General features: G+C 39.4%; 1 protein-coding gene across 1 annotated transcript; it reads left to right on the top strand.

Moving 5' to 3' along the window:
- On the top strand, window positions 1-27,547 carry WDR48 (WD repeat domain 48). The gene is made up of 19 exons (XM_063177725.1): window positions 1-86; window positions 9,604-9,744; window positions 10,670-10,748; window positions 11,026-11,108; window positions 11,224-11,353; window positions 12,658-12,746; window positions 13,598-13,699; window positions 14,021-14,245; window positions 15,660-15,734; window positions 16,039-16,141; window positions 16,445-16,542; window positions 18,126-18,233; window positions 18,590-18,686; window positions 19,179-19,274; window positions 21,347-21,452; window positions 22,823-22,910; window positions 23,475-23,551; window positions 24,303-24,495; window positions 25,531-27,547. The coding sequence occupies exons 1-19, from the start codon at window positions 39-41 to the stop codon at window positions 25,624-25,626; spliced, it is 2,034 nt and encodes a 677-aa protein (XP_063033795.1). The 5' UTR covers window positions 1-38; the 3' UTR covers window positions 25,627-27,547.
- Window positions 27,548-27,793: the final 246 nt, after the last annotated feature.

Here is a 27,793-nt window from a genome sequence, read left to right as displayed (position 1 = left end):
TTCCGGTCGGACATGACGCCACAGTGTCAACATGCAAGATGGCGGCGCATCACCGGCAGAACACAGCGGGGCGGCGGAAAGTGCAGGTGAAGGCGCGGCGGGGCCGGCACGGCTCAAAGGGAGCCCGGAGCGTCGCGGGCCGCGCCAGCGGCTGCAGGGTGTCAGCCCTTGGGGGTTTCTATGGCAGCGCAGTCGCCTCGTCTCGCACAGCCGCGCTGCGCTGAGGGGAGGCAGCGCCGCACGCCCCCGGGGTCTCTCCGCCGGCCGAGGGGGCGAGCGGCCGCCTGAGGCAGCGCTTGGGGGGAGCTGCTGCTCGCTGCCGAACCGGGCCGGGCTCTGCAGCCCGCCGGAGGCTGAGCTGAAGCAGCTCGGATCAAAAGCGGCGGAGCAGGGGGGGAGAGCGAGAGAACGGTGTCCCCAGACCTGCTTGGGTGGAACGGGAGTTCCCAGCAGCGACAGAGCTGCGGTTCCTGTCTCGGCTGTGTCCGGTGCCAGAGTAGGTTTCAGTTAGATATTGGGAAGAAATTCTTTGTTGCGAGCGTGGTGAGACGCTGAAATAGTTTTCCTAGTGAAGCTGTGGATGCTCCTCCATCCCTGGAATATTTCAAGGCCGGGTTGGACAGGGCTCAGAGTAACCTGGTCTAGAGAAAGCTGTCCCTGCCCAGGGCAGGGGTTGGAACTGGGTGATCTTCGAGGTCCCTTCCAACCCAAACCATTCCATGATTCTGTGATCTGCTTTGCATCATATTTCTGCTTAGTTTCTGTAAAACACTCTGTACCTTTGCACACATGAGCAAGGAGCAGGGTTTTTTTCTTCTCAAGTTTCAGAAATATTCCTTGCCAGCTCCAGGCAGCATTTATTGAAGGAAACCCGTGGCACAGGCAGCCAGGTGGGTGTAGACTTTCTCAACACACTTGAGGAAGAATTAAACCCTGTGGTTTGGGCCCAAGTGTTTTGTTGTAGTCTTGGTGGAGACTGGCATTACTAAAGCTTGTATAAAAAGTCAAGACTTAACTTTAAAAGCCATTAAAATGGGTTTATTTTATGGTTCTCAATGCTTTTCTTCTGGTTTGTGATGTTGCCTGCCCTTCAGATGTTTTTACAGCTTTCACTATGGAAAAGATTTAATGCTTTATCAATGTGCAAAGCTGCCTCGTGGCAAGTGCCAGTTTCAGCTGTACCTATCCAGTGGGATCAAATGAAATATTGATTAGACTTGAAATAGCATTAGGAACTTTAAAAACAGAGATGGGTTTGGTTATTGACATTTCATTTATCACACAGAGGAAATGGCATCTTTTAGAGCATTTGGTGTTTTCTGTGGTTAAGGAAAGCACTCTTTCAATTCTATATAAAGAATTCCCTTGCCTTGACAGAAAAAAAACAGGATATGATTTAAAATATAAATAATGCCTGTGCTGTGAACAAGTTTCTGCAGGTTACACCCCTAAGCAGGGGGATTTTATTGTACCTTGATATTTGTTTGATGCACTCCTATTTATGAAGTAGTATTTCCCTGACAGCAGCATGCATCAAAGAGCTCACTCTTTCCTTTTGTCACTACTACTTTTTGTTGTCCAAGTTTGTTTTTACAGGTGGTTTTGTGCTGGTTTGTGATGTTTTGTCTCTTCTCATTGTGCTGTGTGTATTTTTTCACCTCATGTACTAATGACACTGGTGTACATGACGCTGCTCTGTGTCTGAGCAGGGCACTGTGATTTAGATCCAGTTTGGTTGTGTTTCCCAGAGAAATTTCCCAGCCCTGGAAGTGCTCAAAACCATCTTGGACAGGGCTTGGATCAACTTGGCATAGTGCAAAGTGTCCCTGCCCATTGCAGGAGGTGTAATGGGAGCATCTCTAAGGTCCCTTCCAACCCAAACCATTCCATGATAAACATTTATAAAGCTTAACTAGAAGCTGGTTGTTTTTTTTTTCTTCACTCTTATTATTTCACCTGCTTGGTTAGTGACAGGATTTTGTTGAGTAAAGGAGTTTTAAGTGACTGTTTTATCCATCAGCTGCAAATGAACAAATAAAACCACTCATGATTTATTTGAATTCCCAATGGCTGAGCATTTAGGATGCTTCCACAGAGTTTTTGAGAGAGAGACAGAGTTGGAGAAATTTGTTCCAAACCTGTGGGGATGGAAGAAGAGGCTTTTACAAAAGACACCTCTCAGGCATGAAGGAACATTGATTCATTATGTGGCAGGAGAGCTGGTGGAAATTTATGGAAATCAGAACTATTATTAGCTTGGATGCACCTGTTCTACTGGTAAGCAAAGCCATCCAAAATAGCCAGTTTAGGGTGCTTCTGCATATAATTTTAGTTTCTAATGGTGTAATCAGAGTTTTAGGCCTCAAAATAAATTCCATGTATAGCAAAAGAAGAGTAGCTAAAATCTTTAAATGGGAGTCAGGCATTTGAAGTGTCCAGTGGCAGGTGTTTGTGAAGCTTAGCCCTGCCTTTCTGAAGGCTGCAGGGGTGAGCTTGAGTGATTTGGGAGGGAGGGAGGATGCAGGGCTGTGTCAGACACTGATTTGGGAGGGAGGGAGGATGCAGGGCTGTGTCAGACACTGATTTGGGAGGGAGGGAGGGTGTCAGACACTGATTTGGGAGGCAGTGAAGGTGTCAGACACTGATTTGGGTGGCAGTGAGGGTGTCAGACACTGATTTGGGAGGGAGGGAGAATGCAGATCTGTGTCAGACACTGATTTGGGAGGCAGTGAGGGTGCAGGGCTGTGTCAGACACGGATTTGGGAAGGAGGGAGAATGCAGGGCTATGTCAGACACTGATTTGGGAGGCAGTGAGGGTGTCAGACACTGATTTGGGTGGCAGTGAGGGTGTCAGACACTGATTTGGGAGGCAGTGAGGGTGCAGATCTGTGTCAGACACTGATTTGGGTGGCAGTGAGGGTGCAGGGCTGTGTCAGACACTGATTTGGGAGGGAGGGAGGGTGCAGGGCTGTGTCAGACACTGATTTGGGAAGGAGAGAGGATGCAGGGGTGTGTCAGACACTGATTTGGGAGGGAGGGAGGATGCAGGGCTATGTCAGACACTGATTTGGGTGGCAGTGAGGGTGTCAGACACTGATTTGGGAGGCAGTGAGGGTGCAGATCTGTGTCAGACACTGATTTGGGAGGCAGTGAGGGTGCAGGGCTGTGTCAGACACTGATTTGGGAGGGAGGGAGGATGCAGGGCTGTGTCAGACACTGATTTGGGAGGCAGTGAGGGTGCAGGGCTGTGTCAGACACTGATTTGGGTGGCAGTGAGGGTGCAGGGCTGTGTCAGATGCTGCTGTTGGCCATGTGCTGCAGCTTTCAGATGTCCTGGCAGTCAAGTCAAGGTGAAGCTTTCCCAGCAGGTGCCTTGAAGGAGCTGCCCTGGAGGGGTTGCATTGTAACTGCTCTCCCAAAGTTGCTCCCTGGCCTGAATAAATTTCCCCCCGAACTCAGAACAGCACAGAGAATTTTCCTTATAATGGTCAGCATCCTTATAATATGATTGCTTGAATTTTCAGCACTTTTTAGCTTCACATCTTGTACAGAGTAAGAAAATCTCATTGTCCAAGGCCAGGCTGGATGGGGGTTTGACCAACTTGGCCTCCTGGAAGGTGTCCCTGCCTGTGGCAGTGCTTGGAATGAGATGGTCCTTAAGGTCCTTTCCAACCCAAACCATTGTGATCTCTTTGAACTGATTTTGTCATATTTGTGCACTAATACTGCAGCTTACTAGATGTGATATCTATGTTATTTTTATATAATGAATGTAAAAATTATAATTACAAATATATTGATTTCATATATAATGCTTAAGCAAACAAATAACCGGTATGTTGATTGCATTTTAAAAGGGTAAAATGAAATGAGCTTCTTAATGCCTTCCATGACTTTTATTCTGGAGCCTCGATAAAATTTCAAATAATCTACTTAATTAAAAACCATGGTTTTGGGATACATATGCTCCACCAAGACAGTAAAGCAATGTTGATTTTTTTTTTTCCCCTTGGTACTTCACTGCTGCTTATCTCATTCATTCAGATCTCATAGAACCCTCCCATGATTTTGAGAAATACCTTTTTTTTTTTAAATTGCTCACGTAGAAACAAGGAATGAGTGTCCTCAGAGCTCAGCTGGTTACTGTTTCCTCTGTGTGGTTTGGTGGGCTGTTTTAAAAGCAGATTTTACCCATCTGTGAAGATAAAGTGTTATAATGCATGTAATGTAACGAGGGTAACATGATCCCCCATCAGTTGATACAAGTGTTTCCTGCATGGATATGTGTGTCCTGCAACAAATTCATTTGGCTTTGTGTGCCAAAATGTATCTGTGGGCAGCAGCTTTATGTCCGGAGCTCTTAGGTAGTCATTAAAATGATTACTCCTGATCCATTTAGGCTCCTGAATCCCATAAACTCTTTATGATGAGTGGATGTTTGTGCAGTGCTGCTGTGGAAGATTCTTACTCATTCTGGGAGCTTATAAAAGCTGCAGCAGTGTCAATGGCAAAGCTTTGGTTGTTATTAAATATTTCACATGCCACAAGCTCTGCTCCTCCCAGCCAGTGCTGATCTAAATCCCAATTTTTGTTTTGCCCCTGTGGTTTGCCCCTACTAGAAAAGGCACAGCAGGGATTGCTCCATCCTGTCCTGCATGGAGAGAATGCCACTGATGTCTCAGAGCCTTCACTTCTGGGGTCTCCACACCCTTTCCAGTGCTTTATCTTCAATGATAAGGTCTGTGCTCTTCAGGAGCACAGGTGAATTTTATCCCAGCAGTTTCTCCTCAGCCAGAACTTCACTACGTTTATATTGTTTAGATATGTTTCTGTACACACAGGTTTGAAAATATACTTTGTTTTTGTAGTTTTGTATATTTACTAAATCTTCTAATATTTCTTAATTCTATGCTAAGTGACACTCAAAAACCCAACCAAACAAAAAAGCACTTTCACCTTTTTCTCCCCAAATAAGAACATAATGGACAAACACATGTGGGTTTTCAGCAATCTTCCTCTGTTCTTTGTGAATGTTTTGGTTTTGTGGACTTGGCTGTCTCCACCACTCTTACACAAGTTTCAGCTCTTTTAGTCAACTTGCTGTTGCTTTTATTGATCCATTTTAAGTTCCCCATGCATTTCAACAGCCTTTCAACAGATTTTGTGGAGCCCCCAATTTTTCCCCTCTATGTTAATTTGGAATTAATGCATTTAAGTGCAAGCCTGGATGCTTCTGGTGTGATACCTCCCTTTGCAAAGGGTTCCATGTGGTGTGCAGCAGATGTCTCATGGGGTTGTTTTTAGTTCAGCCACATGTGCTGCATTGTCGGTTTCTCGGCTGTTTAGGTGGCCTGGAAAGGCCCGGGGTGGCCTTGGGCAGCCCGCGCTCCAAAGGACGAGAAGAGGCTTCAGGTTTTTCTCGGTCTCGGTGTTTATTAATTGTTTATCTAAAAGATTTTCTCTCGGCCCGACAGAGGTGTGCACAGCAGCCAGCCATGAGCACACTGAGAGCCCTGGGGCGGTCACCTATCTTTATACTCAAAATTACATATACAATATTTATCAATTTCCCCCAATACCTTTCACCCTTATTGACCAGTGCACTTTTAGTAATAACCAATCCCAAAGTGCCACCATCACCACAGAAGATGGAGGCCAAGAAGAAGAAGAAGAAGGACAGGACACGCCCCAATTCCTCCATCTTACTTCTTTAGACCCCCCTGTACAGAAATCCTAAACCCTGTGTTTCACACTCTAATTAACCCATCCCTACACCATTCACCCCAGTGAAATCCTCCCATCCTCATACAGGTGTTGTCTCCCGTGCAGGATCAAAGTCCAGCCACCAGACACTTCTGGCAACATTCCAGGACCTCCGAGCCCCCCAAGGGTGGTCTCGGTGACTCTGCACATCAGTCCTGAGGTGCTGAGATCCCACACTGCATGTCTTATTCTAGTTTTGTTAATTCACAAGATGTTTATTTCAGTCACAATGCCTGGTTACCAGGAGTAGACCAGTCAATATTTATTATTTTGGATGAGCAAATAAATTTATTCAGTATTTTCAGTGTAAACAACTGACAGTTACTTGGACATCATTAGGTGTCCAAAATGAGTTGGAGAATGCATTTTTTGCTGTAGTCCTTTTCAGCTCATACTGTTTTCAGGACAGATGGTTTGCCTTGTCCTTAGCCAGCTGCTCAAATTGCAGTGTTCATTTCAAGTGTTGATGTTGTGTCCTATCAACTTGCTGACCACAGGATAATTTTCTTTGTTTGTCCTTGTAGTATCAGAAATTAAAAATAAGAAGCCCTTATTTAATTTGGATTAGAATTACTTTTATGATTGAAAAATATCTGTCATGATTTCTCCACATGACATGGAGGAAGTTATCATTACCTAATAAAATAGGAATTTCTTTTTCTTATTGTTCTTCAATTTTTAAAACAATTTATCAGGACATGTATGCTCTTCCTTCTTGGACAATAAATAACACTGTAAAATTATGAGGAGAGACAAAAATAACTGGTTGAATTCTGTGCACAGTAGCAGTCAGTGATGGGAAATTTTGTATCAAACTCTTTTTGTTGTTTTTCTATATTTTTTGCATCAAAGATCTCTTGTATTTACACCAATAAAAGGAACACAAGGTTTTAATCTTGTTTAATTCTGTTACAGCAGAGTTATTTTCAAGTTTGTCACAGGGAGAAAGAAAGATGATGTTGGATTTCCTGCTCAACTTCTGCTGAGATCCAATTCAAATCTACCAGGGAACAATAGCACTGAAAAAATATAACCCCTCTCTTTATCCCAGTTCTTTTAAAATAAAAACAATACTTGACAAGAGATGTTTGACTGAATTAATATGTGGTAGTCATTGAAAGCAATAGAGGGCAAATTAACTTTGACTATTTCAGTGCTGTTGATAATGAGAAATGGTTGTCATTCTCCTCTGATTATGTCTCTTTGTGAGGGAAAAACAGCATTTGGTTGAGCTGACTTTAATTTCATCAAGATTAATGTAGAAATATGACTCAATTTCCAAAGTCCTATGAAAGTCTTAATCATGCATGAAAAGTACCTTATTTACTAAAGTAAGAGCCACCATTTGGGGATTTTTTTGCATTTTTAAATATTTATGGCTGTGTTTTTCTTGACTTCTTTTAAACTAAAAAGAAGTAACATTATGTGCAGAAAGCATCAGCATTATCATGCTTAGGTGACTAACATAGTTTGACAATCCAACTTATGAGTGGAATGAAGAGCTCTTAAATTATACCTGAAAATGTAACAAATATGGGAGATGACTGATAGAGGAGGAACAAATCCAAAAATTGAGGATTTCTCCAAGAATATCCTGGTAGCATTTGGAAAAATGAGAGGTGAAGGGCCCTATCATATAACAAATATGGGAGGTGACTGAGAGAGGAGGAACAAATCCAGAAATTGAGGATTTCTCCAAGAATATCCTGGTAGCATTTGGAAAAATGAGAGGTGAAGGGCCCTATCATATAACAAATATGGGAGGTGACTGACAGAGGAGGAACAAATCCAGAAATTGAGGATTTCTCCAAGAATATCCTGGTAGCATTTGGGAAAACAAGAAGTGGAGGGCCCTGCTGATCTTGAATCTGATACTGTGTCAGGAAAATGTTGTTCTCTCTAATGAATAACATTAAATTTGATCTACTGACCTCTAGGTTTGTGTCTTGCTGCTGACATTTAGTATTTTTAACTGAGTGTTTTCCCTGGTTTTATTCAAAGAATTTGACAGCAATGTGAATTTGATGGTCATCCCTTTGCCTTGTGTTGGAATGGTGTTAAACCTTGACTTTTGTGCACATAATCTATGGGTCTTTCAGCAATAGAACCATGATGTGATTAAGCCCAGGTAAGGATTGGCACAGATCTTGCTCCCTGCATCTCACAAAGAAATAATACCTCAAGTGCTTGAAGTGCTTTATCAGAGCACTTCTGTGTGGTTGGTGGTGTCTCCTTGCAGCAGCATCTCTGGAGCTGTGTGTAGGTGGAAACTTGAGCATGGGGAGTGAGAATGTTGTGGATGAGTCTGGAATGGGTGAGAGAAGCTGAAAGTATTGGAAATGAGGACACAATCTAAAGCTGGAAGAGCTGTGGTGCTAAAAGGGCTGAGAGTGGCTGACAGAAGGTCTTTAAGAGCATTGAGGATATAATAATACAGTTATGGTGCTGTACATATACAATTATGTATCATGTACATTATTAAGTGTAGTGAAGGACTTGTGGGATGTTAATGGAGAGTGTTGAGGCAGGAGGCTCTTAATTTTGGTCCTTCAGTGTTGGTCTGTAGAGCTGCTGCAGCTGTTTCTCAACCAGAGAAGAGCACTGGACATGTTTTTTCTGGAAGCATCAGTGCTCTGGCTGTGCTGCCTGAGGATGGGATAATTTGGTGGAGGTGTTTCCCACATTCACCAAATGGACCTGTCAGCTCTCATGGTACAGAATCTGAGCTGCTGTGAAATACTTCTGTGATAAGGACCACTGAACATCATAATTTGTTGGATTTATTTTGTGTCACTGAGATCTGATCTGGAAAACATGTTCTTTATACTACTTTAACACAGTTACTGGAGTGAAAAATTGATTTCAGATCTCTACCCCATGACTACTCCTTGTAAGCATTTTCAGAACACTGGTGCTTGTGTATCCAGAGGATTCCTGTTTTCAACAGGTTTGATTACACCAAGCATGAAATTTTACCTTGTTCTGATTATATTTTATAGAATCTGGGACGATGCATAACTGGCATCTTCCCCTCCTTTTCCCTCAGCTTTGAGCTTTTTTTTTTTTTTTTTGAGGGCTTTCCTCAGAGCAGTGTGTAAACCCAGGGATCAGGAAAGTGAGTGCAGTAGCTCTGAAGCAACTGCAGTTTCCTAGAATTGTATTTACTGAACACTAATAATGGAGACTGCTGTGGCCTTTCAGGGTCTCCTGAAATTTCCTCTTAGTTTTTCTAAACAAATCAATGAAATAACCTTTACACACAGTACTGTCAAACATGGAAGGAAAGAAACTAATGGGATAATTTATCTGAAAGAGCACTAAGAGTTTGAGTTTCTTATTATATTGGCAGGTAGGTAGTTCTTAAAAATTGGTTTAAAATTAGTAGTGACACCTATTGAATTTGTATCTGCATTCTTTCAGTGCTTTGTAATCCACAATGACCATATCCTCTCCTTTGTGAGGTTGGGAAATACTGGCATTGCAGCTATGGAAACTGTGGGACCCACTTGGGAAGTGACACACAGACCCAGTGTGTTGTGTAAGATCACCCAGAATGTGCACACACAGCAGGGAATTGAACTGAGGATTCTCTGGGTCTAACTGAGCTTAAATTGCAGTGATTAAAATAATCTACTGGGCTCCAGCTGAATCTCCTCTGACTCTTCCCCATTTTTGGGAGCAAATGACTTTGGTGGTGCTGAACTCTCAAGACAGACAAAGCTTGTAAAACTCTTTGCATTTTCTACTCAAGAACCTTAGAAAGATGAAATTAGATGCTCAGATTTTATGACCATGTCAATATCTTAATACCATAATTGGATTTGTGCAAATGTGTTGTAGGTTTCCTATGTGATTAGAGATGAAGTGGAGAAGTACAACCGGAACGGGGTGAATGCGCTTCAGCTGGACCCAGCATTAAACAGACTCTTCACGGCAGGGCGGGACTCCATCATAAGGATATGGAGTGTCAATCAGCACAAGGTCAGTCAGGACAGCCTCCCTGGCTCTAAACCTGCTTTTTTTCCAAGTTATCCTGCTGGTAAGCTGCCTACAGGGCTGTACCTGGTGCTGTGTTTTAACAGCTGCCAATTATTGCCATCACAGAATCCTTTTGATATTGTTCGTACTGTGGTGTCTTACATAACTGTGTAGTTCTCACAAAAAGGGTTCTGGGAGAGTGATTTCAAACAACTCTGCACTAGGAAACTTTGAACCCATATGCAGGTTGGAGAAGGTACCACAACAGGATGTGATAGTGTCCTGGTTTAGGGCAAATTTGTTAAAGAATCTGCAAAGGAGGACCCCTCCAAAAAGCAAACCCACGCGGCCCTTCCCCCCAACTGGTTCGGGAAGAATTTCTTGGAGAGAAGTAGAAAGAACCTGTTTATTTCAGGCACAGCACCCCCCAGCACACAAAATGAACAACACCAGCTGACACTGCTCTGAGAAAGGTGACAAAATCAGAAAGTCTCTTTTGGGGGTGGTTGCTCTGTTCTCAGTCCCTCTGGTGCTGGGGCAGCCGCTGCAGCCAAACGGTGCAAACCCTCGGTGTTCCCAGTCCCAGTCCGGAGCAGGTTCCAGATGGTCACAGAAACAGGGGAGGAGAAACAGTCCAGGAAGGAATTTGGGCTGTTTAGCTAAACTAGCTAATAAGCAGAAGCAAAAGCGAGAGCAGAGAGGCAGCAAGCAAAGCAGAAAAACCAAAAGCAAAAAGCGAAAGCAGCCCTATGTACTGCCCGTCTCTGTGTCCCTGATAAGAGAAACCCAAACAAAACTTTCACTCCTCAGAGACAGTCTTAAAGGCACAGAACAGATGAATGGGGATACAAGCATCATAACGTCACCCCAGGACAGATAGTCACAATCTTCTCCATTGGTGATGAGTTTATTTTTTCTTAATTTACAGCAAGACCCTTATATAGCATCTATGGAACATCACACAGATTGGGTAAATGACATTGTGCTCTGCTGCAATGGCAAAACATGTAAGTACTTAAAAGTTTCAGAACTGCAGTATTCAGAACCTGTATACAAGTAAATTATCTGCTGCTTTAATTGTTTTCCATCTTTTCTTAGCATGTAAAATTAATTTTTGATGTATATTTTAATTTTGGTGAATAGTGTAAGCAGCTGTTCTAATGAAAATTGAAATGTTATATGAATTGTTTTAATCTCTTTTGAAAAACAAATTAGAGTAGTACGAATATGCTTTAAAGTAATATATAAGCCATTAAAATTTAGTCTTTATTCTTTCCAATTTAGTGATATCTGCTTCTTCAGATACTACTGTTAAAGTGTGGAATGCACATAAGGGATTTTGCATGTCAACACTAAGGACGCATAAGGTGAAAAACATTATCTGTAAATACTGTGTGTGATCAGTGCCATTCTTACAATTATTAAGATATAGACCTCAAAATGATAACATTGATTCATATTGTTCCATTTATTTTATTGTAGGACTATGTGAAAGCCTTAGCATATGCAAAAGATAAGGAGCTGGTAGCATCTGCTGGGCTGGACAGACAGATATTCCTCTGGGATGTAAATACTCTCACAGCACTGACTGCCTCAAATAATACTGTCACAAGTAGGTACCTGGGGAGGGGAGGCAAATGCAATCCATTTTATTAAGTAGCATAACCTGTGAGGTCAGTTTAAAACTATGGATGCCTTTTTCTGTCTGTACATAAAAAATGGGCAAGAAATTTGAAGGAGGAGTTTGCATGTATTGAGTCCATTTGTTGTGTTATGTAATAGCTGGAAATCTAGAGCAGCCAACAGTCATGGCATTTAGAATAGAGGACAAGTCTCTTTGAACTGTTTCTCCTGAACTGTGACATGCTGGTTTCTCTGAAACTTGATAGAACTTTAACTTGAGAAGATTTTAACCTCTCAACCAGCCTTTTATAGAAATGTTCTCTTAGCTTATTTGTTGCTACATTTTTCTGTGTTTTGTGATTTGAGGTTGGTTTTTTCTTGGTATAGATGCTGAAAAAAAAAACAGGAAGTGCAGCTCATAAACCCTCCTGACACAGGTTTCTCCGCTGTGACAAAATGTAATATTAAATTCTGATATTAGGTTACAAATCCTGTGTTGGAAACTTAGCTCCATCATATAAATGAATCATTGTGGAGTTTCACATTTTTACTGGCCATGCAGTTTGTTGCTATTCTCAGCCTTCTTGGTATACTGATGGTATGGATTTGAGGCTTGATGAAATGCCTGATTGTGCTCTCTAAATAGATGATTTTCATTTGCTCTGTCTGTGCTTTTCTGAGTTGAGGGACTGGTACTTTAATCTCCAAAAGGGGGTTAGGCTGGTTGGTATGGAATTCCTCAGCTCTGATGGTAGGTGTGATGCTAAGGAGCTGCCATATGGTTTTCATAAGTGCAGAGGTAGCATCCCTGCTCAAATAACACATTTCAGTGCTGCAGTGTAACTTCTCTGCATTTCTGCTGAACTAGAAGAGCCTTTAATACAAAATATAGAGTTTTACTGTTGCTTGGAAAAAAAAAACCTCTGCACTTAAATCCAAATGCTGTGTGTTACAAGATGACAAAGAAGTGTCATATTGCAATGATATAAGTTAGCAAGGGTGGCTTGATGGTCCTGGCCCAGAACTGTGAGGCCAAAAGGTCACCAAAATTGTAATAACCATAAATCTGAGGGGTTACTTTGTTTTTATGCAGCAGTAGATTTAGAATTGGAATGGGGTTTTCCCAGCACTATGCTGACTATTTATAGTCTTTCTGAAAGCAACTCTGTATATGGGGCAGAGTGGCACTATTTTCATGAGTCAAAGAGTATTGAAATACCAGTTTTGAGTCAATAAGTATGGTCTTCAAATAACAGCATTAAAATTGAAAATGTGCATTTTATTTTGAAATAGCTTCTTCCCTGAGTGGGAACAAAGACTCAATCTACAGCCTTGCAATGAATCAAATGGGAACAGTTATTGTATCAGGGTCCACTGAAAAGGTAAGCAAAATTTGGAGGGGTTCATTTCACTTCAGTTCAATTTCAACATAAAGAGACAATTTTATTCATTTTCAATGTCACGTCTGTAGCAGCTTTTGTGTTTTCAATAGTGAGGGCAGACACTTCTCTTAAGTGGGAGTGCAAGTGTAGGATACAAACCCTGCCTCAGTCTGAAGATGTGATGTATCCATAGAGCTTTAATACATGGGGGAGACAATCAGATCATCTTGTGTAACCCTCTTTGTCAGGGATCATTACATTTCCCCACAAGAGCTCTGATTTTGAGGACACATGACTCAGATGATTATCAGAACTGAAGCAGTTGCTGCAGGTAGGAGAGAAGGTGCCAGCAATTTGCAAAATCCCTGCAGGAGGTGGGAAATTAAGTGAGCTAATGAAACTCAAATGTTCCCAAGAGACAGCCCTTGCTCTTTGTTAAGGAAGATAAGATAGACTTAAATCTCTGAGTTTTTATTTTTTTTTTACCTAATCTAACTTTGAGAGAATTTTATTTCCAAGACAATATAAAACAGAAATTAGGATACACCAGTGAAGCATCTGAGAAGATTCTCAGAAGCACATTTTATGTCCTCATCACACTGTCCTGTTTACAGTCACTTCCATTCTTTAATTTCTTTATGACAGAAGAAGCCGGAACAAATTAAATTGAAATTAGGAGAAGATCACATCTGATTATTAGAGCTGGATGAGATATAGTTATGTCTGTCTTGTTCTGACACGTTTTCAGTGATGAATGTCCACGTGTTTGGAATAAGGGAATAAAGGCTCAATTTCTCACATTGGTGGGAAGAATGGTGTTAATGTCATTTATCCAATGTCTGTTCCCATAGGTTCTAAGGGTGTGGGATCCAAGGACTTGTGCAAAACTCATGAAACTCAAAGGGCACACAGACAATGTCAAAGCTTTGTTGTTGAACAGAGATGGCACCCAGGTATGTGCTTTAACCTGAGACAGAGGCATTTTACAGAGAGCAGAAAAAAGTCATTAATCCATTTCAATGTAATTATTTATTATCATAGATTGCAGATATTTAGTGGTGTAAGGTGGGGAGGCTGATGGGCAAAAGTTGTTTTTATTGCTGTTCATCCAGGTGTGTGGTGGGTTTACATAAAATACTGGAAATCCTGACAAGGATTTAACACCATTTTAGAGGAAAAATATAACTACATAAATGATTAAATCTTTTTTTATTAAAAAATATTTTGAAATCCTTAAATAACTGTTTGATTGAAGTGTGCTGGTTGTTGCTCAGTGTCTTTCAGGCAGCTCTGACGGGACAATCCGCCTGTGGTCCCTTGGGCAGCAGAGGTGCATAGCCACGTACAGAGTCCATGATGAGGGGGTTTGGGCTCTGCAGGTCAATGAAGCCTTCACTCATATTTATTCAGGAGGAAGAGACAGGAAGATTTATTGTACAGATCTAAGAAATCCTGATATCAGGGTGCTGATCTGTGAAGAAAAGGCACCGGTTCTTAAGGTAAATGAGTTTAATTCAGGGAATCGTGGAATGGCTGAAGTTTGGAGTGATGGCTGAAGATCATCTGGTCCAGTTCTCTGCCCTGCCCAAGAGCACTGGATCAGTTTTCCCCCCAGTTTTCCCCCCAGTTTTCCCCCCAGTTTTCCCCCCGTAGCCATCAAGATGGGTTTTGAGTATCTCCAAGAATGGAGAATTCACAACTTGTGCCAGTGTTCTGTCACTCTCACAGTATAAAAGGATAATTGCATGTTTTCTCATGAAACAGTGGCTGAGGTATAAATTGATTACATAATTCACATTGGCTAACAAGTGTTTACTACACCACATCTTCAGCAGATTGCCTCTGTCTCCCAAATTGCATCTGAAGTTTAATTGCCTGAAGAAGATGGATGCCTGGCAGCTACTGAAAATGTGCAAATTTGAATATTACTGAAATTGAATATGCTTCACACATGAGAAGTTTGGTTTATCAGGCTCTAGTACAGTTTTAAGAAATTTTAAGAAACTGAGCTGGCATTGCCAAGGTTTTGTACAAAAGTGGATTTTTCTTAGCAGCAGCATATGTGCACAGGACTGCTTTAGAATCTGTTACATACTCATGGGACCCAGGAGTAAAGTTGTTTGTGGGTTTTTTTGAACACCTAAACATGATATTTGCATGCACAAGTCTGAATCTTTCCAAGAGGCTGTTTTTTAATTTTTTTTTGCTGTCTTTTACTTTAGTGACATGACTTTTGAATCTTATATATATAAGGTTCAAAAGTATAAGGAGTGTGCAATCAAAACATATGCTAATAGATATGAGCAGCCTGGCTTTCCTTGGGAGTGAATTCTGGCTTGGAGTGTTAAAATAAAATCCTGGATACCTTAACTTAGTTCTGGAAAAGTCAGGATGTGAGATTTCAGTTCAAAATGGAAAATGAAAGTGCTGGTCAGCTGTACAAAGGTCAGAAGGAGCCTCTAATCTTGGCTACAGTGATCTGAGAAATGTAATGGCAGAGCCAAATATATAAAATTCAGCTTTTTCTTTTGGATAAAACTTCTCAAATTCTCATTTTAACCATATGAAGTGTCTGAACACAAAGTAATTGAGAAAATCCTGTACTTAGGAAACTGTCCATTAGGCAAAATTTCATCATGCTGGAAGTAACTCTAACTACTTTGTTAATACACATTGCATCTATGATTGCCCGTGTCTAGAATTCATTTGTTGAGTATTTGTTATAATTCCTCTTGATTTTTCAGAAGTTTCATCTTAGTTACTTTTCATTTAAACTTTGTATTTCTGCAGTAAACTGAAAGTAGTGCTGTTTCTGAGATACTCTCGATTATAGGAGTGGCTCTATACAAGACAATACAAATTATCAAAGGGAAACTAAGTTAAGCATGACTGAAAATTTGTTTCATTATTTAGATGGAACTGGATAGATCAGCTGATCCTCCTCCAGCACTTTGGGTAGCAACAACTAAATCCTCTGTGAATAAATGGGTAAGTGATACATTTTACAGTCTGTGAGTACAATGGAGTAGTCATGGGATTTGGATGTACTGTGATGTGTAAGTTTTCTTTAGAATAAATCATAAAATACTAATATTGAAATTGCTCAAAAGGTATGAAGCTTTGAATTACTTTCTTTGCTCTGTGTTTATGATGCTTTTAAAAACAAATTGTATTTCTTGGAACTGGGTAGTTAACATCTAAACAGCAGCATGAACTGGCAGTTGTTACTCATAGATAAAAGCAGAGTTTTTAGATGATTATGAATGTGTCATTATTTTCTTTCTTTCTTTAGACTTTGAAGGGAATCCATAATTTTAGAGCTTCAGGAGATTATGATAATGATTGTACCAATCCCATTCCACCCCTGTGTACACAGCCTGACCAAGTTATAAAAGGTAAACAGCTGTTTTGCAGAGGAAAAAAATCTTGTAAAATCTGTTCTCTTTAGCACATGTGATAGAGCTTTAAGATTGACTCAGTTTTTAAAAAACTTGCTACTGTGATTTCAACCAGAACAATGTGGTTATTGTCTATCCACTGTTGGTTAGAGTTAAAATCATGTTTAAACTTTTGTGGTATCCAAGGTTTACACGAAAAAGTGAAACCAAAGAACAGCATATGTCATGTCATGCAATTTAATTGAATGTGATATTAGATTAAAATGACAGTAGTAACCTTAATTCTTGTTTGTTTGCCAGGGGGTGCTAGTATTATTCAGTGCCACATTCTTAATGACAAGAGGCACATATTAACCAAAGACACAAATAATAATGTGGCATACTGGGATGTCTTGAAGGTAAGGATGTGATTTCAGATTTTCTACTGTTGGATGTTTAATTATTTTGTGCCACTTTTTTATCTATACTTTTTTAGTGTCTGAGATTTCTGTTGTAGAAAGTAAATCATTTTTCTGTCTCAGGATGTTATGCAAAGTTTGCTTTTAGAAAAAGGAGGGGCATTTCTGAGCTTTTTTGTAGCTTTCCCAGGTGAGGTTGATATCTGCATGCAACTGAGTTCAATCCAGTATTGTCATCTGCATTCTCCTGAAGTGCAGACCCTTGAATTTTTTCCAGGAAATAGTAATGTGTGTTTTGATGGGGTTTTGTTTCAAAGAGGGTTTGTCTTTGCTGGTAAGTCAGGAAAATGAACAGAAGGAAGCCTGGCTCCTGCCAGGTGTTGCCTGGGGAGACTTGGTGTGACATTTCTTAATGTTGTTTTACCCAATGATTGCTCAGAGGAGAGGGGAAAGAGTGCAGAGAGAAAGGACTCAAATCCCACATCAGTGAGGTGGTCAGCAATTTATTCTCTGGCAAAAGCCTGTTTAAATTCTAAATATTTTCCTTCTTGAGCTATGCAGTGCAGCAGCCAAGATCAGTAATGAGGTAAAGCATGCTCAGCCAACTTACTGAGTTGTTGACTGAAGCAAAAAAGAAATTAAGTTGGAGGATATAGATTTATACTAAAAATTATCTAGATTTTTTTTGAAAAGTTTTCTTTATTTCAGTCTGTATTTAAGTGTGCAGTGTTAGATCTCAGGACCAAAGTTAAATGCTAATGGTAATTTTTACTTTCATTCAAGTGTTTTTTTCTTAGTAAGGCTGTGAGAAGTGTCATTTGATACATGTTTAAATCCATATTCACTGTAGAGGTGAGATGATTTGCCAGGTCAGTGTTGCTCCCTGCACTTGAAAGCTGAGACTTTATTAAAGATGCTGGAAGAAGAGAGGGAGGTTTTCCTACCTGAAGCTGCTCTTCAGTCTTTGCTTCCTATAACTTTTCCTGGATTTTGAGGGAATAAATTCCAAGGTTGCAGTCCTCAGAATTTGCCTAAAACAAGTATTTCAGGATGACTTTGCAAGTGGATTATAATAATTTGGATTTAAACAGAATTACTTAGAGGACTTTTAAAGTAAAAGTATGAAAAAAACAGAAATAAATTATCTTCACAGAAATTCACCCACTACAGTTCCCATTGCAGTAGTTGAGCTGAATTTGTTGCTTGATGTGCTGGAAATATTGGTGTTTGATGGAGTACTGAAATATTGGTACTGGTGGGGAGAGAAATGACGGGGGGTATTGGAAGACAGCAGCCTACTCAGTGTAGGGAAAATATTTTCTAATAATCTGAAGTAACATTTCCAGACCTCTCTACTGGCTTGATTCCACTACCTCAGAAATAAATGAAGAATAAAAATTACTCACAATATAGATCACAATTTGACTTCTTAAAAAAGATTTAACCTTTAACTTGGATGATTTTGGACTGCAGTGCTCAGGGAGAGATCATAAGTAACAATCGTTCCAAGTGTGTTGAAAATCAAGGAAAAGTCTTGAGGTGTTGATATCACTCAGTACTTGTACATTTCCTTTGGTGAACAGGCATGTAAAGTTGAAGACCTTGGGAAAGTAGATTTTGAAGAAGAAATTAAGAAGAGGTTTAAAATGGTTTATGTGCCAAACTGGTTCTCAGTGGACTTGAAAACTGGGGTGAGATACAGCTCCTACATCTGTTGCTTTAATGTCATGTTTCACATTTTTTCATGTATTGTTTGTTCAAAAATATTTTAGTTTGTTAACTTTAGAAGAACATTAATTGCTTATCTGATGGATTAAATTTATTTTCAATTAAAAAAGCAAATTTTATTTCTTAATAATTGGAGTAACATATTTGTAAGTTAATTTGTGGTATAGTCCACCAATACCAATTATGAATTAATACAGTTTGGTAAACAAATTGTGCTGTCATGCTTTCAGAACTTTGATTTCTTGGAGCAAAGTTAGAGATTTATAGACTTACTTAATCCCAAACAACTATTACATTTCTCATGGTTTTTTGCCAACAGATGTTGACAATTACTTTGGATGAAAGTGACTGCTTTGCAGCCTGGGTTTCAGCAAAGGATGCTGGATTTAGCAGTCCTGATGGTTCTGATCCAAAATGTAAGTTTTAACTAATAATAGTGGTTTATTTTAACAAAGAAATCAGAATAAATTCCAGTATATATATTTTGAAGTATTCCAGTACCACCTATGTCAGTATCTGATTGGATTTTGAGGCTTTCTAAATAAGAAATTCTGTAGCATATTCTCCAAAGAAAATACTTCCTTTTTTTCTGAAACAATCGTCTTCAGGGTTTACATTTAATTTTGTTTTAAATTTTCAAGATGCAATAGGGAAAAAATAATTATAACCTAATGTAGAGAATGTTAAAGCACAGGAGTGATCCAACAGCAGAGATTCTAAAATCAGCTTTTCCTGAAAAATTGTAACATGCAGCTCCCAGATTGTGACAAACAGATTTCTGTGCCCATAAATTGTTTGCTTTGGGAACAAAACTCATGGGGAATTTTCAGCTGTGGATCAAATGGACATTATTATATTGCCCATGGTTTTTTGTGTGATTGATGTTCTGCCTCACTGTGTGTTGACAGTAAACCTTGGAGGGCTTCTGCTGCAAGCACTTTTGGAGTATTGGCCTAGAACACATATCAATCCAATGGATGAAGAGGAAAATGAGATAAACCATGGTCAGTATTTTAATATTTTCTTTTTTATTACATTGTTTGTTTATATGTTTCTTTAATAGATACATTTGTTGTCTTACACCTTTCTCTCTGTCCATTATAGACTTCATGTTTTTTAGCACTTTTAAATTTGCTTTACACTAGAAACTGTTGTATTTCTGAAAGTATCATCAAAAATCTTCCCTCTGTCTGTAAAAAAAGTAGGTGAATAAATGATCCTGAAGTTACAGAAACATGATGAAAAATATTGATGAAAAACAATTACTGGCAAACTGAGGCTTGACTTGGGAAAGAAACACTAGATAATGACAGGAAATAGCAATAATTCAGTTATCCAACATTAGCAAGTATTCTCTTGACATAATTCCAGTTTTCTTCTAGGTATTGTGAACAAAGAAAAGCTTGATTGGAAAAAATACATTCAGGGTAATAATACATGAAGTAATTCCATAGAGAAGTCCTTAAAGTGCTCCTTAAAGTCCTTAGCATTATTAAGGCAATAATGCCAAGCCTAATCAGGCCTTAGATGAAAGCCATGTGAAATGTAAGGCAGAGGCTGAATTTGGCAAAATAAGAAACTCTCTTAACTCTTGAGTTGGAAATCAACTCAACCCAGGTCAGAGTTAACTGACTTAATCACCAATCATTTTTGGTGATTAAGAAATTGCTTTCTACAGATAGATGATGCAATTAAGAAAACTGCACATTCAGCATATCTCACTGCTTTGTGACAGGACTGTGCCAAGAATTAGTTGCTTTCTTCTTTCAAAACTGGCCTCCAAGGAGGTTTAGAGCTCTTGGCAGATTATTCTGGATCCAGCTGCTGATTCTCAGACTGTTGTGTATTGGCAGTTTGCAGCTTAGAGCCAGACAAGGTTTGACAAGTGTCACTCTCAGGCTTCTGTGGTGTTGGATTATTGATGCTACCCTGCTTGTTCCTGTGTGGAGTTGTGGATTAGTGGAATGTTTGGAGTACTCCAACAGAATATTTTCTTTGCTGTTCCAGAAGAAAAAAAATTAGGAGACTGGCACTGAGCAGTGACTTGAGAAGGTGAAGTGTACCTGTTGGGCACTGGCATTTTTGTAGAGATACAAATTTAAATAAACACAAATTATGTGCAGTGTTGTTCCTCTCAATTGTTCAGAGAAGTGTTATGAAAAAAATCTTTCAAACTATAGGATTTTTCACTTGCTGTAACTTCAGTATCATGTTTACCCCTTCCAATACAGATTTTCTTTTTTTCTTTCTTTGGTTGTTACAATTTCTGACCTTTGTTTGAATACATATGTTTCTGGTTAGAAAGCTGAGGAATCACTCATCTCATCAGTCTGTGCCATTTAAATTTCTTAATGTTGCTTGAATTCAACACAAATGAGGTGCTACAGTGCAATGGAGATGATTTTCCCAAGTGCAAGTCAGGCATCCAAATTCTTCCACATTGTTTCAAGATACCTACTGATTAGAAGCTGCACTGCTCAAGAGGTGTATAAATAATGCTGATTTTTCTTTAATCTTGTCCTACCCACCTGATATAGAATCAGGTTCTTCAGTCTTTGAAGACCCTACTGCTGTAATTAGCTATAATAAATTGAATTTATAACAGAGGAAGTTCAAGGCACTGTGAGTCTGAGCTTTCCCAGTACAGTGTTTTGACATCTGGCAAATCCAGGTAGAAGAGCAGTGCAAACAACCCTTCAGAGTTCTGTACTGTCACTCTAGAGGGCAGAACAGTCTTGTGTCAGCAGAGTCTCTTAAGTTGAGTCCTAATTTTACTATTGTTCAGTTTGACAAAAGAAATGGGGAAAAACTTCATGATTGGTTTTTGACTCCTGGACTTTATTTTCCTTTTTTCACAGGCTTTTGAAATAGGTCTGCCACAAACCTGTATGGATCTTGTTACTCTCTAGTGTTTTTTTATATACTTGCTGTATCTTGGAAATGGGGATTTTCTTGGTTTTCATGAGGCTCATGATCTTATTAATTTACAAAATGCATCTGCTGTAGGTGGAATGTGTGCCCATTTTTAAGGCCTAGTGCAGTCTCACTGCTGTTTTATATGTTTCTTTCCCAACAGTGAATGGGGAACAGGAGAACAGAGTCCAGAAGGGAAATGGATACTTCCAAGTGCCACCACATACACCAGTTATTTTTGGTGAGGCTGGAGGACGCACTTTGTTCAGGTATAAAAACTTACAAATATAAATTCAGTGGCTGAGCAGTCCCTTTCTTAGTGCAAGCAGGAATGTTATCAAAAATATTATTTCACTCTCTTCTGTACATTTAAGACATGCCCTTGCCAGGCAAAATAAGCAGCTGTTAATGATTTGTCCAGCTGAGCATGTGAGTTTGAGCATCATGTGGGGTTTTAAAGCAGTAAGAGTTGTGTACAGTCCTTAGTTGTGTGTGATATTTTTGAGTGCCCTCTTTCTGCAAACTGAGAAATTAAACTGTGTTTTAGAATGAAATTGTGCTACTTTAGATTGTGTGTTGTGCTGATCTCTGAGGATGAATTATTCAGGAGCTGCTGCTCACTAGAGAATTGGCTTCTGCTCCCAAAATTAGTTGATAAATCCAGTAGAAGGTCCTGATCTCTGGCAGGGAGGAACACAGGTTCTGTATTGCAGTGTGTGTACTGGTACCCTTCTATTTCTTCTTGTTCTACATTGAAAAACCCAACTGTGATGTGTGATACATCAGAGACAGTTTAATAGTGCTGCAAAACAAGTGCTGAACTTGCAAACACTGTGAATTGTTTGATATTTACTGACAAAGTGGATTTAACTTTAAGGGATGGGGCATGTTTGCTTTGTTGGTTTTATTTCCCAGGCTGAACGGGCCCGAAATGATGTAACTTTTAGTCAGTGAAACAGGGAAACCATTTTCAGCTCGGAAAACTGACTTTTTTCCCTGCAGTATCAATGTATCAATGTGTTGTGCCTGGGGCTTAGTATTTGCCTGCATTCTGTTCTGGTGGATCTTCCCTCTTATGCAGCTGCTCCTGCTCTGGAAAGACCCCATTGGAGAGAGCAAGCCACATTTATGGGACCTAAAAGGTGGCTTGCAGGACTCTGACAAAATACCTAAATGCAATGTATAAAATGAAATGTGGCTTTTTTGCATCATTGCATGTGCACATTATCTGAAACTGGTTTTATTCTTTCCTTCAAGTGAGGGCTTAGCAGATGTTTGACATGCAAAGCTCATTTTTCTCAAGAGGAGAGAATTGCTTTATGCCAGGTGCCTCTCCCCTTCTCCTGACAGTTCTGTACTTCACACACAAACATAACACAATCCAGAGCAAAGTACTTTTATCTATTTTCTGTGTCATAGCTGTAGTCTCCTGAGATCCTACTCTCTGTTTCTGGGATCTGTCTTCCTATTGCTCCTTCTGCTCTTTACAGAAAATAAATAATTTCTTCCCCAGTAAGTTCATGATCCTAACAGAGTTCAGGCTCTCTGCCCATTAAAAGGTCAGAACTTCTCCTGAAAGCTTTTTAATGCAAATGGCAATAATTGTTGTTACAATAAAGGTTATTTCTTTGTGTCTCAGGTTGCTATGTCGGGATTCAGGTGGTGAAACTGAATCCATGCTTCTTAATGAAACAGTGCCACAATGGGTAATTGACATCACTGTGGATGTGAGTATTGGGTGTATAAGTTTGGCTTCTTTTAGGTTTTTTTAAGATGTAGTACAATTAACTTTGCAGCATCTGAAATGACATTTTAAATTTTTGCTGTGTTTTTTATTTAAAAGAAGTGGTCTCAAGGTCTGTAATCAAGACCCTTTGAGATGCATCATTTTTTGATGTTTCTAGTTAAAGTACTTCTTGCTCAATTTCTTTTGACAGCCTGTCTTAGATAAAGAATTCAAAGTCCTGTGCATAATTGGTATCCTTTCCTAGTGAGGAACTCAGGAATAGAGAATACACTTCATATTGCTGCTGCCTTTTGATACTATCTAATTGCCTTTGAAATAAATGATAATTTATATTCAAAAGCTAGATGATCTGTGCATCATCTAAATTGAAGTGTCTCAGGAGTATGAGTAATTTGGAATTTAGCTGTGGTGGGGATGTTGATTAGGAATCTCTCATGAGTTTTGATAATTAGGAGCTGAATATACTTCACATAGCAGCTGCTGCAAGTAGGAGCTGATAATGGTTCATCTTAAATTAACTCTTCTGAAACTTGTTGTCTTTTAGAAAAATATGCCCAAGTTCAATAAGATTCCCTTCTACCTCCAACCTCATTCATCATCAGGGGCAAAAACTCTAAAAAAGTAAGTAATGCAAATATGACTTATTAACATTGAATATCCAAATTGCAGAAAAAACCTGCAAGCTCAAGGGGAAAAAAAAAATCAAACAGCAAAAAAACCACCAAACCAATTCACTGATTTTTTTCCAGAGAATTGTTTTGTGCTTGATGGATTTATAGAAGTTCTTAGTCATTTAGCAGCATTGCTCTAAAGCTCTAAGTTATATCAGAATATTTAAAAGCACTGTGGATTTTGGTTCAACAGGCAGTTGTTCAAGTTTATGCTAAGAAATGTCTATAAAGTGCCTGCTGAAATGGCACTTTGTCTTTTGTGGTATTTAATCAGAAAACAGATGAATTTATAGATTGTTGCTCTGTTCAGAACCACAGCTTTGTTTTCTGTTGCTAACAGAGATGAATAATTGCTTTTTGAAAGGAAAAGGGACAAAAACTGCCAGTAGGGAGTGCAAACGAGTTTGCCAGTCACATGAGCTGTAACTGGGAGCTGGGTTGGTTAGAAATCAATGCAGATTTTTATCTGGTCTTTTGAATATCTCAACTCCTTTTTTGAGTTATTTGCTGTGTGACTCTTTGACTAAATTGCTGTTATGATCATGGCATTGTGGATGATCCTGATAATTTACTACCAGACAATATAAAGATGATCTCTATGTAGCTGCATATTTTGCTACAGCTAAGGGAGGTGTTGTGAAGATAAGAAATAGAGTTTGTTTCTCAAGTTTTTTCCTGACAAACTCCTCTAACTCCTGCAGAGACCGGCTGTCAGCCAGTGACATGCTTCAGGTGAGAAAGGTGATGGAACATGTGTATGAGAAAATCATCAACTTGGACAATGAGTCTCAGACCACGAGCTCCTCCAACAATGAGAAAGCAGGAGAACAAGAAAAGGAGGAGGACATTGCTGTGCTAGCAGAGGAGAAGATTGAACTTCTGTGCCAGGACCAGGTAAGTTCCCTGCGATCAAGATCAGGCTCTAGCAGTAAATTGGTTGTGAATTTTTGAGTTCTGAGCTTGAAATATGCTACAGATTACCTGTTAACTTTAAGTAAATATTTTGACTGTGTTACCTTAGAGCTGACACAAGTTTCTGACAGTTGCAGATAGGTAGATGAAGGAGTTTTCATAATAAACCTGTTTAATTGTTCTGGCATGGGGCCCTTATGGGGTTACGTGCTCATAGTCAACAAATGGGCTTAATGCAATTCCATAGAGTTGTATTTTTAGCATTTCTTGAATGTTTTGAGTTCTACCTTTTTGGCAGTTTTCAAAATTGGTCCAAAACCACTAATTGCCTAATAAGTGTAATGGAGATTAGGCACTGAGGACGTGGTTGTGATCTGAAGTTACATGTTACTCTGCTAAAATCCTTCACTAATGTATCAGGCTCAGTTGCTAATTGAAAAATCTGAGCTTTTGCATGGTGTGGTATTTCCGTGGCAGGAGGGAATTAATCTGACTCCATGTTCTTAGAAGGCTCATTTATTATTTTATGGTATTGTATTAGATTATATCAAAGAATACTATACTAAAGGATAGGGAAAGGATACAGACAATCCTTTGGCTTAAAAAGGATAATAATGATACTGATACTAATGATACAAGGATATACTACAAGATACTAATGAAAAACCTGTGACTCTTTCCAGAGTCCTGACACAGCTGGACTGTGATCAGTCATTAAGTTAAAACAATTCACATGAAACCAATGAAACAATGACCAGTTGGTAAACAGTGTCCAAACCACATCCCAAAGCAGCAAAACACAGAATAAGCAGATCAGATAATTATTGTTTTTATTTTTCTCTGAGGCTTCTCAGCTTCCCAGGAGAAGAAATCCTGGTGAAGGGATTTTTTTAGAAAATATGATGGTGACAGCAAGGCTTATCTTGGTATCAGTTTTCAGTTTGTTTGCTTTGTTTTTTTTAAATTTCTGCCAGCCTGGCAGAATTGTTGAGTAAAAGCTGCCTTTTTGCTGTGCAGGTTTTGGACCCCAACATGGACCTTCGGACTGTCAAGCACTTCATCTGGAAGAGTGGCGGGGACCTGACGCTTCACTACCGCCAGAAATCGACGTGAGGGCAGCGCGGACCCAGAGCAGCCATCTCTGACCTGACCTTGCTGTGCTGGTTCCAAGAGTAGTTCTAGAGCAGCCCTGAACCCCTAAGGTAGATGAGACTTCTAATGCCTCAGTATGGATGGGAAGTAAACATTTAATTGAAGTGACTAATAGACCTGTAATATAGAGGAAAAAAAAAAATCTATATGACTTAAACTAAAGTCTGTCCTAGTCTCAGTCAATGAGATGGGAGGTCCCTGAGTGGTTTGTGTTGTGTGAGGTGTACAGAGAGTGGATGATAACCCAGTGCAGACTTTTGCTTCCTCCTTTTGGCTTTTGGTTTTTTTCCAGAACATAATCCCTCATCTGCTCGTGCTCGGTATCAAACAGGTTTGGCCGTGTTAGTCACTGTTCACAGTGTAATTAAGAACTGCACATGAGGTATTTTTAGTACATTCCATTCATAAAGTTCCAGCAATGATTTCTCACAGGTTACTTAAGCATTTCTACCACTAAAAGAAATTTGGAAAACACCACAAAATAGATGTTTCATACTTGAATGAATGGGCCCATTTAATTGCAAACCAAGGGTTAACATGAGAATTGTTTTAATTGCTTTAGAGAGCTGTTGACATGCAAGATAAGAACACTAGAAAAATATCAGAGCAATGCGAGTCCAGTGATGCTGTGCATCATAATAGAGTGAACATGCTTTGCAGCAACTTAGAGATTTTTTGTTTTCTAAATATATATAACTTCTTCCTGCACTGTGTCCTTGGTGTTCTAAAGACACACTAGTCTAATTTTTTGTAACTGTGCTCCAAAAGTATGTGACATTCTGTTAAAACTTCAAACCATTCTGATTATAACTTCATATGTTTAATGTTAAACTTTAAAAGCTTCTCAGCAGATTTCATATTCATGAGATAAAAATATTGGTTCTTCTTTTCTGAGGTTTTATATGCAATTGTTCTTTTGTTAGAGATTTATGCAGATCTTGTTTTCACTGCTTTTTCTAAAAATCTGTGACTGTCATAGGCTCATGGTAATCTTTTATAGAAGTTTAACTTATTGGGGGGAGGGAGGGTAAGGGCCTTTCAGCTTTTTGTGAGGAAAATGTGGGGATATCCCAGAAAACCATTTGTAGCCAGATTTGAGCAAATCACAAATCCTCATAGAGAAATGGTTTAAAAATTACTCTTGTCTGAAGCAGAAGCACAAGTGCCTTCAAGGGGCAGTATAATATTTGAGTTTCTTCAGGAGACACATGCTCTAGCCCTTCCTGTATCTTGTGATCAAGATTTAGGTTGAGGCCTAAGGAAAGTCCGAATAAATTCTATTACTGGGATTGTATTGGTCAGACAAAAAGTAAAGTATTTTTCATCATGTTTTATTTGAAAAAATAGTCAAAATAGAGTCAAAATAGTCATTCCCTTCTGCACTTTAAACCCAGCAAAACAAATTCATTGCTTAGACAAAACCATGGTTCAGAATCAAGCTAGCATGTCTTTTCCCATCTTTTGAGAATCAGGTTCAGTTGTCTATCCCCATTTCTGTGTATGCTTAGTTTGACACAATTGTGCTTTAATTGCACATTTTTAGTGCTGTTTGTGAATTAAATGGTTAAACAGAACTGTAACTTTTATTGGTAATCTGTCCTGACTTGTATTTATTACTAGCAAGGGTCTTTGTCTGTTCCAATAGGCACTGTTTGGGTTATGTTTTGTTTCCTGGTTGTCTTCCTGTCCTATTGTATACATTGGAGTTGCTCACAGTAATTTTTTGTTTGAAATCAGCCCAAGGTTGTAACTTTCCTTCTGTTTTTTTCTTTCTAACCATCCCAAAACACAGTAACAGGAAAGATTAATGGAAGAGTCTGCAATGCCAGAAGGGTAAATGATGTTTCACAGTTGTATAGAATAAAAGGCTTTAGTTAAAATATTTTCAAGTTGTTTTGTGTACTAGATAAATTGTGTGATTTTGGAGCTTGAATTTAACAAAGGGCTTCAGAGTGCTTTGAAGCCTCAAGTAATGCAATGGCTGAAGAAATGGCAATGCCTTGGCAGAATTAGCAGAATTCTGTGAAGATAACCTTGTAATGTGGTTGGATGTAAGAATTTCTGAGGTGAGCAGACCTTCAGATGTGAGCTCTGAGTCCTGTTGAGGGGACAATGCCACATGGGCTGT

The sequence above is a fragment of the Melospiza melodia genome, chromosome 1 (assembly GCF_035770615.1).
Source record: "Melospiza melodia melodia isolate bMelMel2 chromosome 1, bMelMel2.pri, whole genome shotgun sequence".
Lineage (NCBI taxonomy): Eukaryota > Metazoa > Chordata > Aves > Passeriformes > Passerellidae > Melospiza > Melospiza melodia.
The sequence above is the reverse complement of the archived record's forward strand: the minus strand, read 5'-3'. Positions and strand labels throughout refer to the sequence as shown.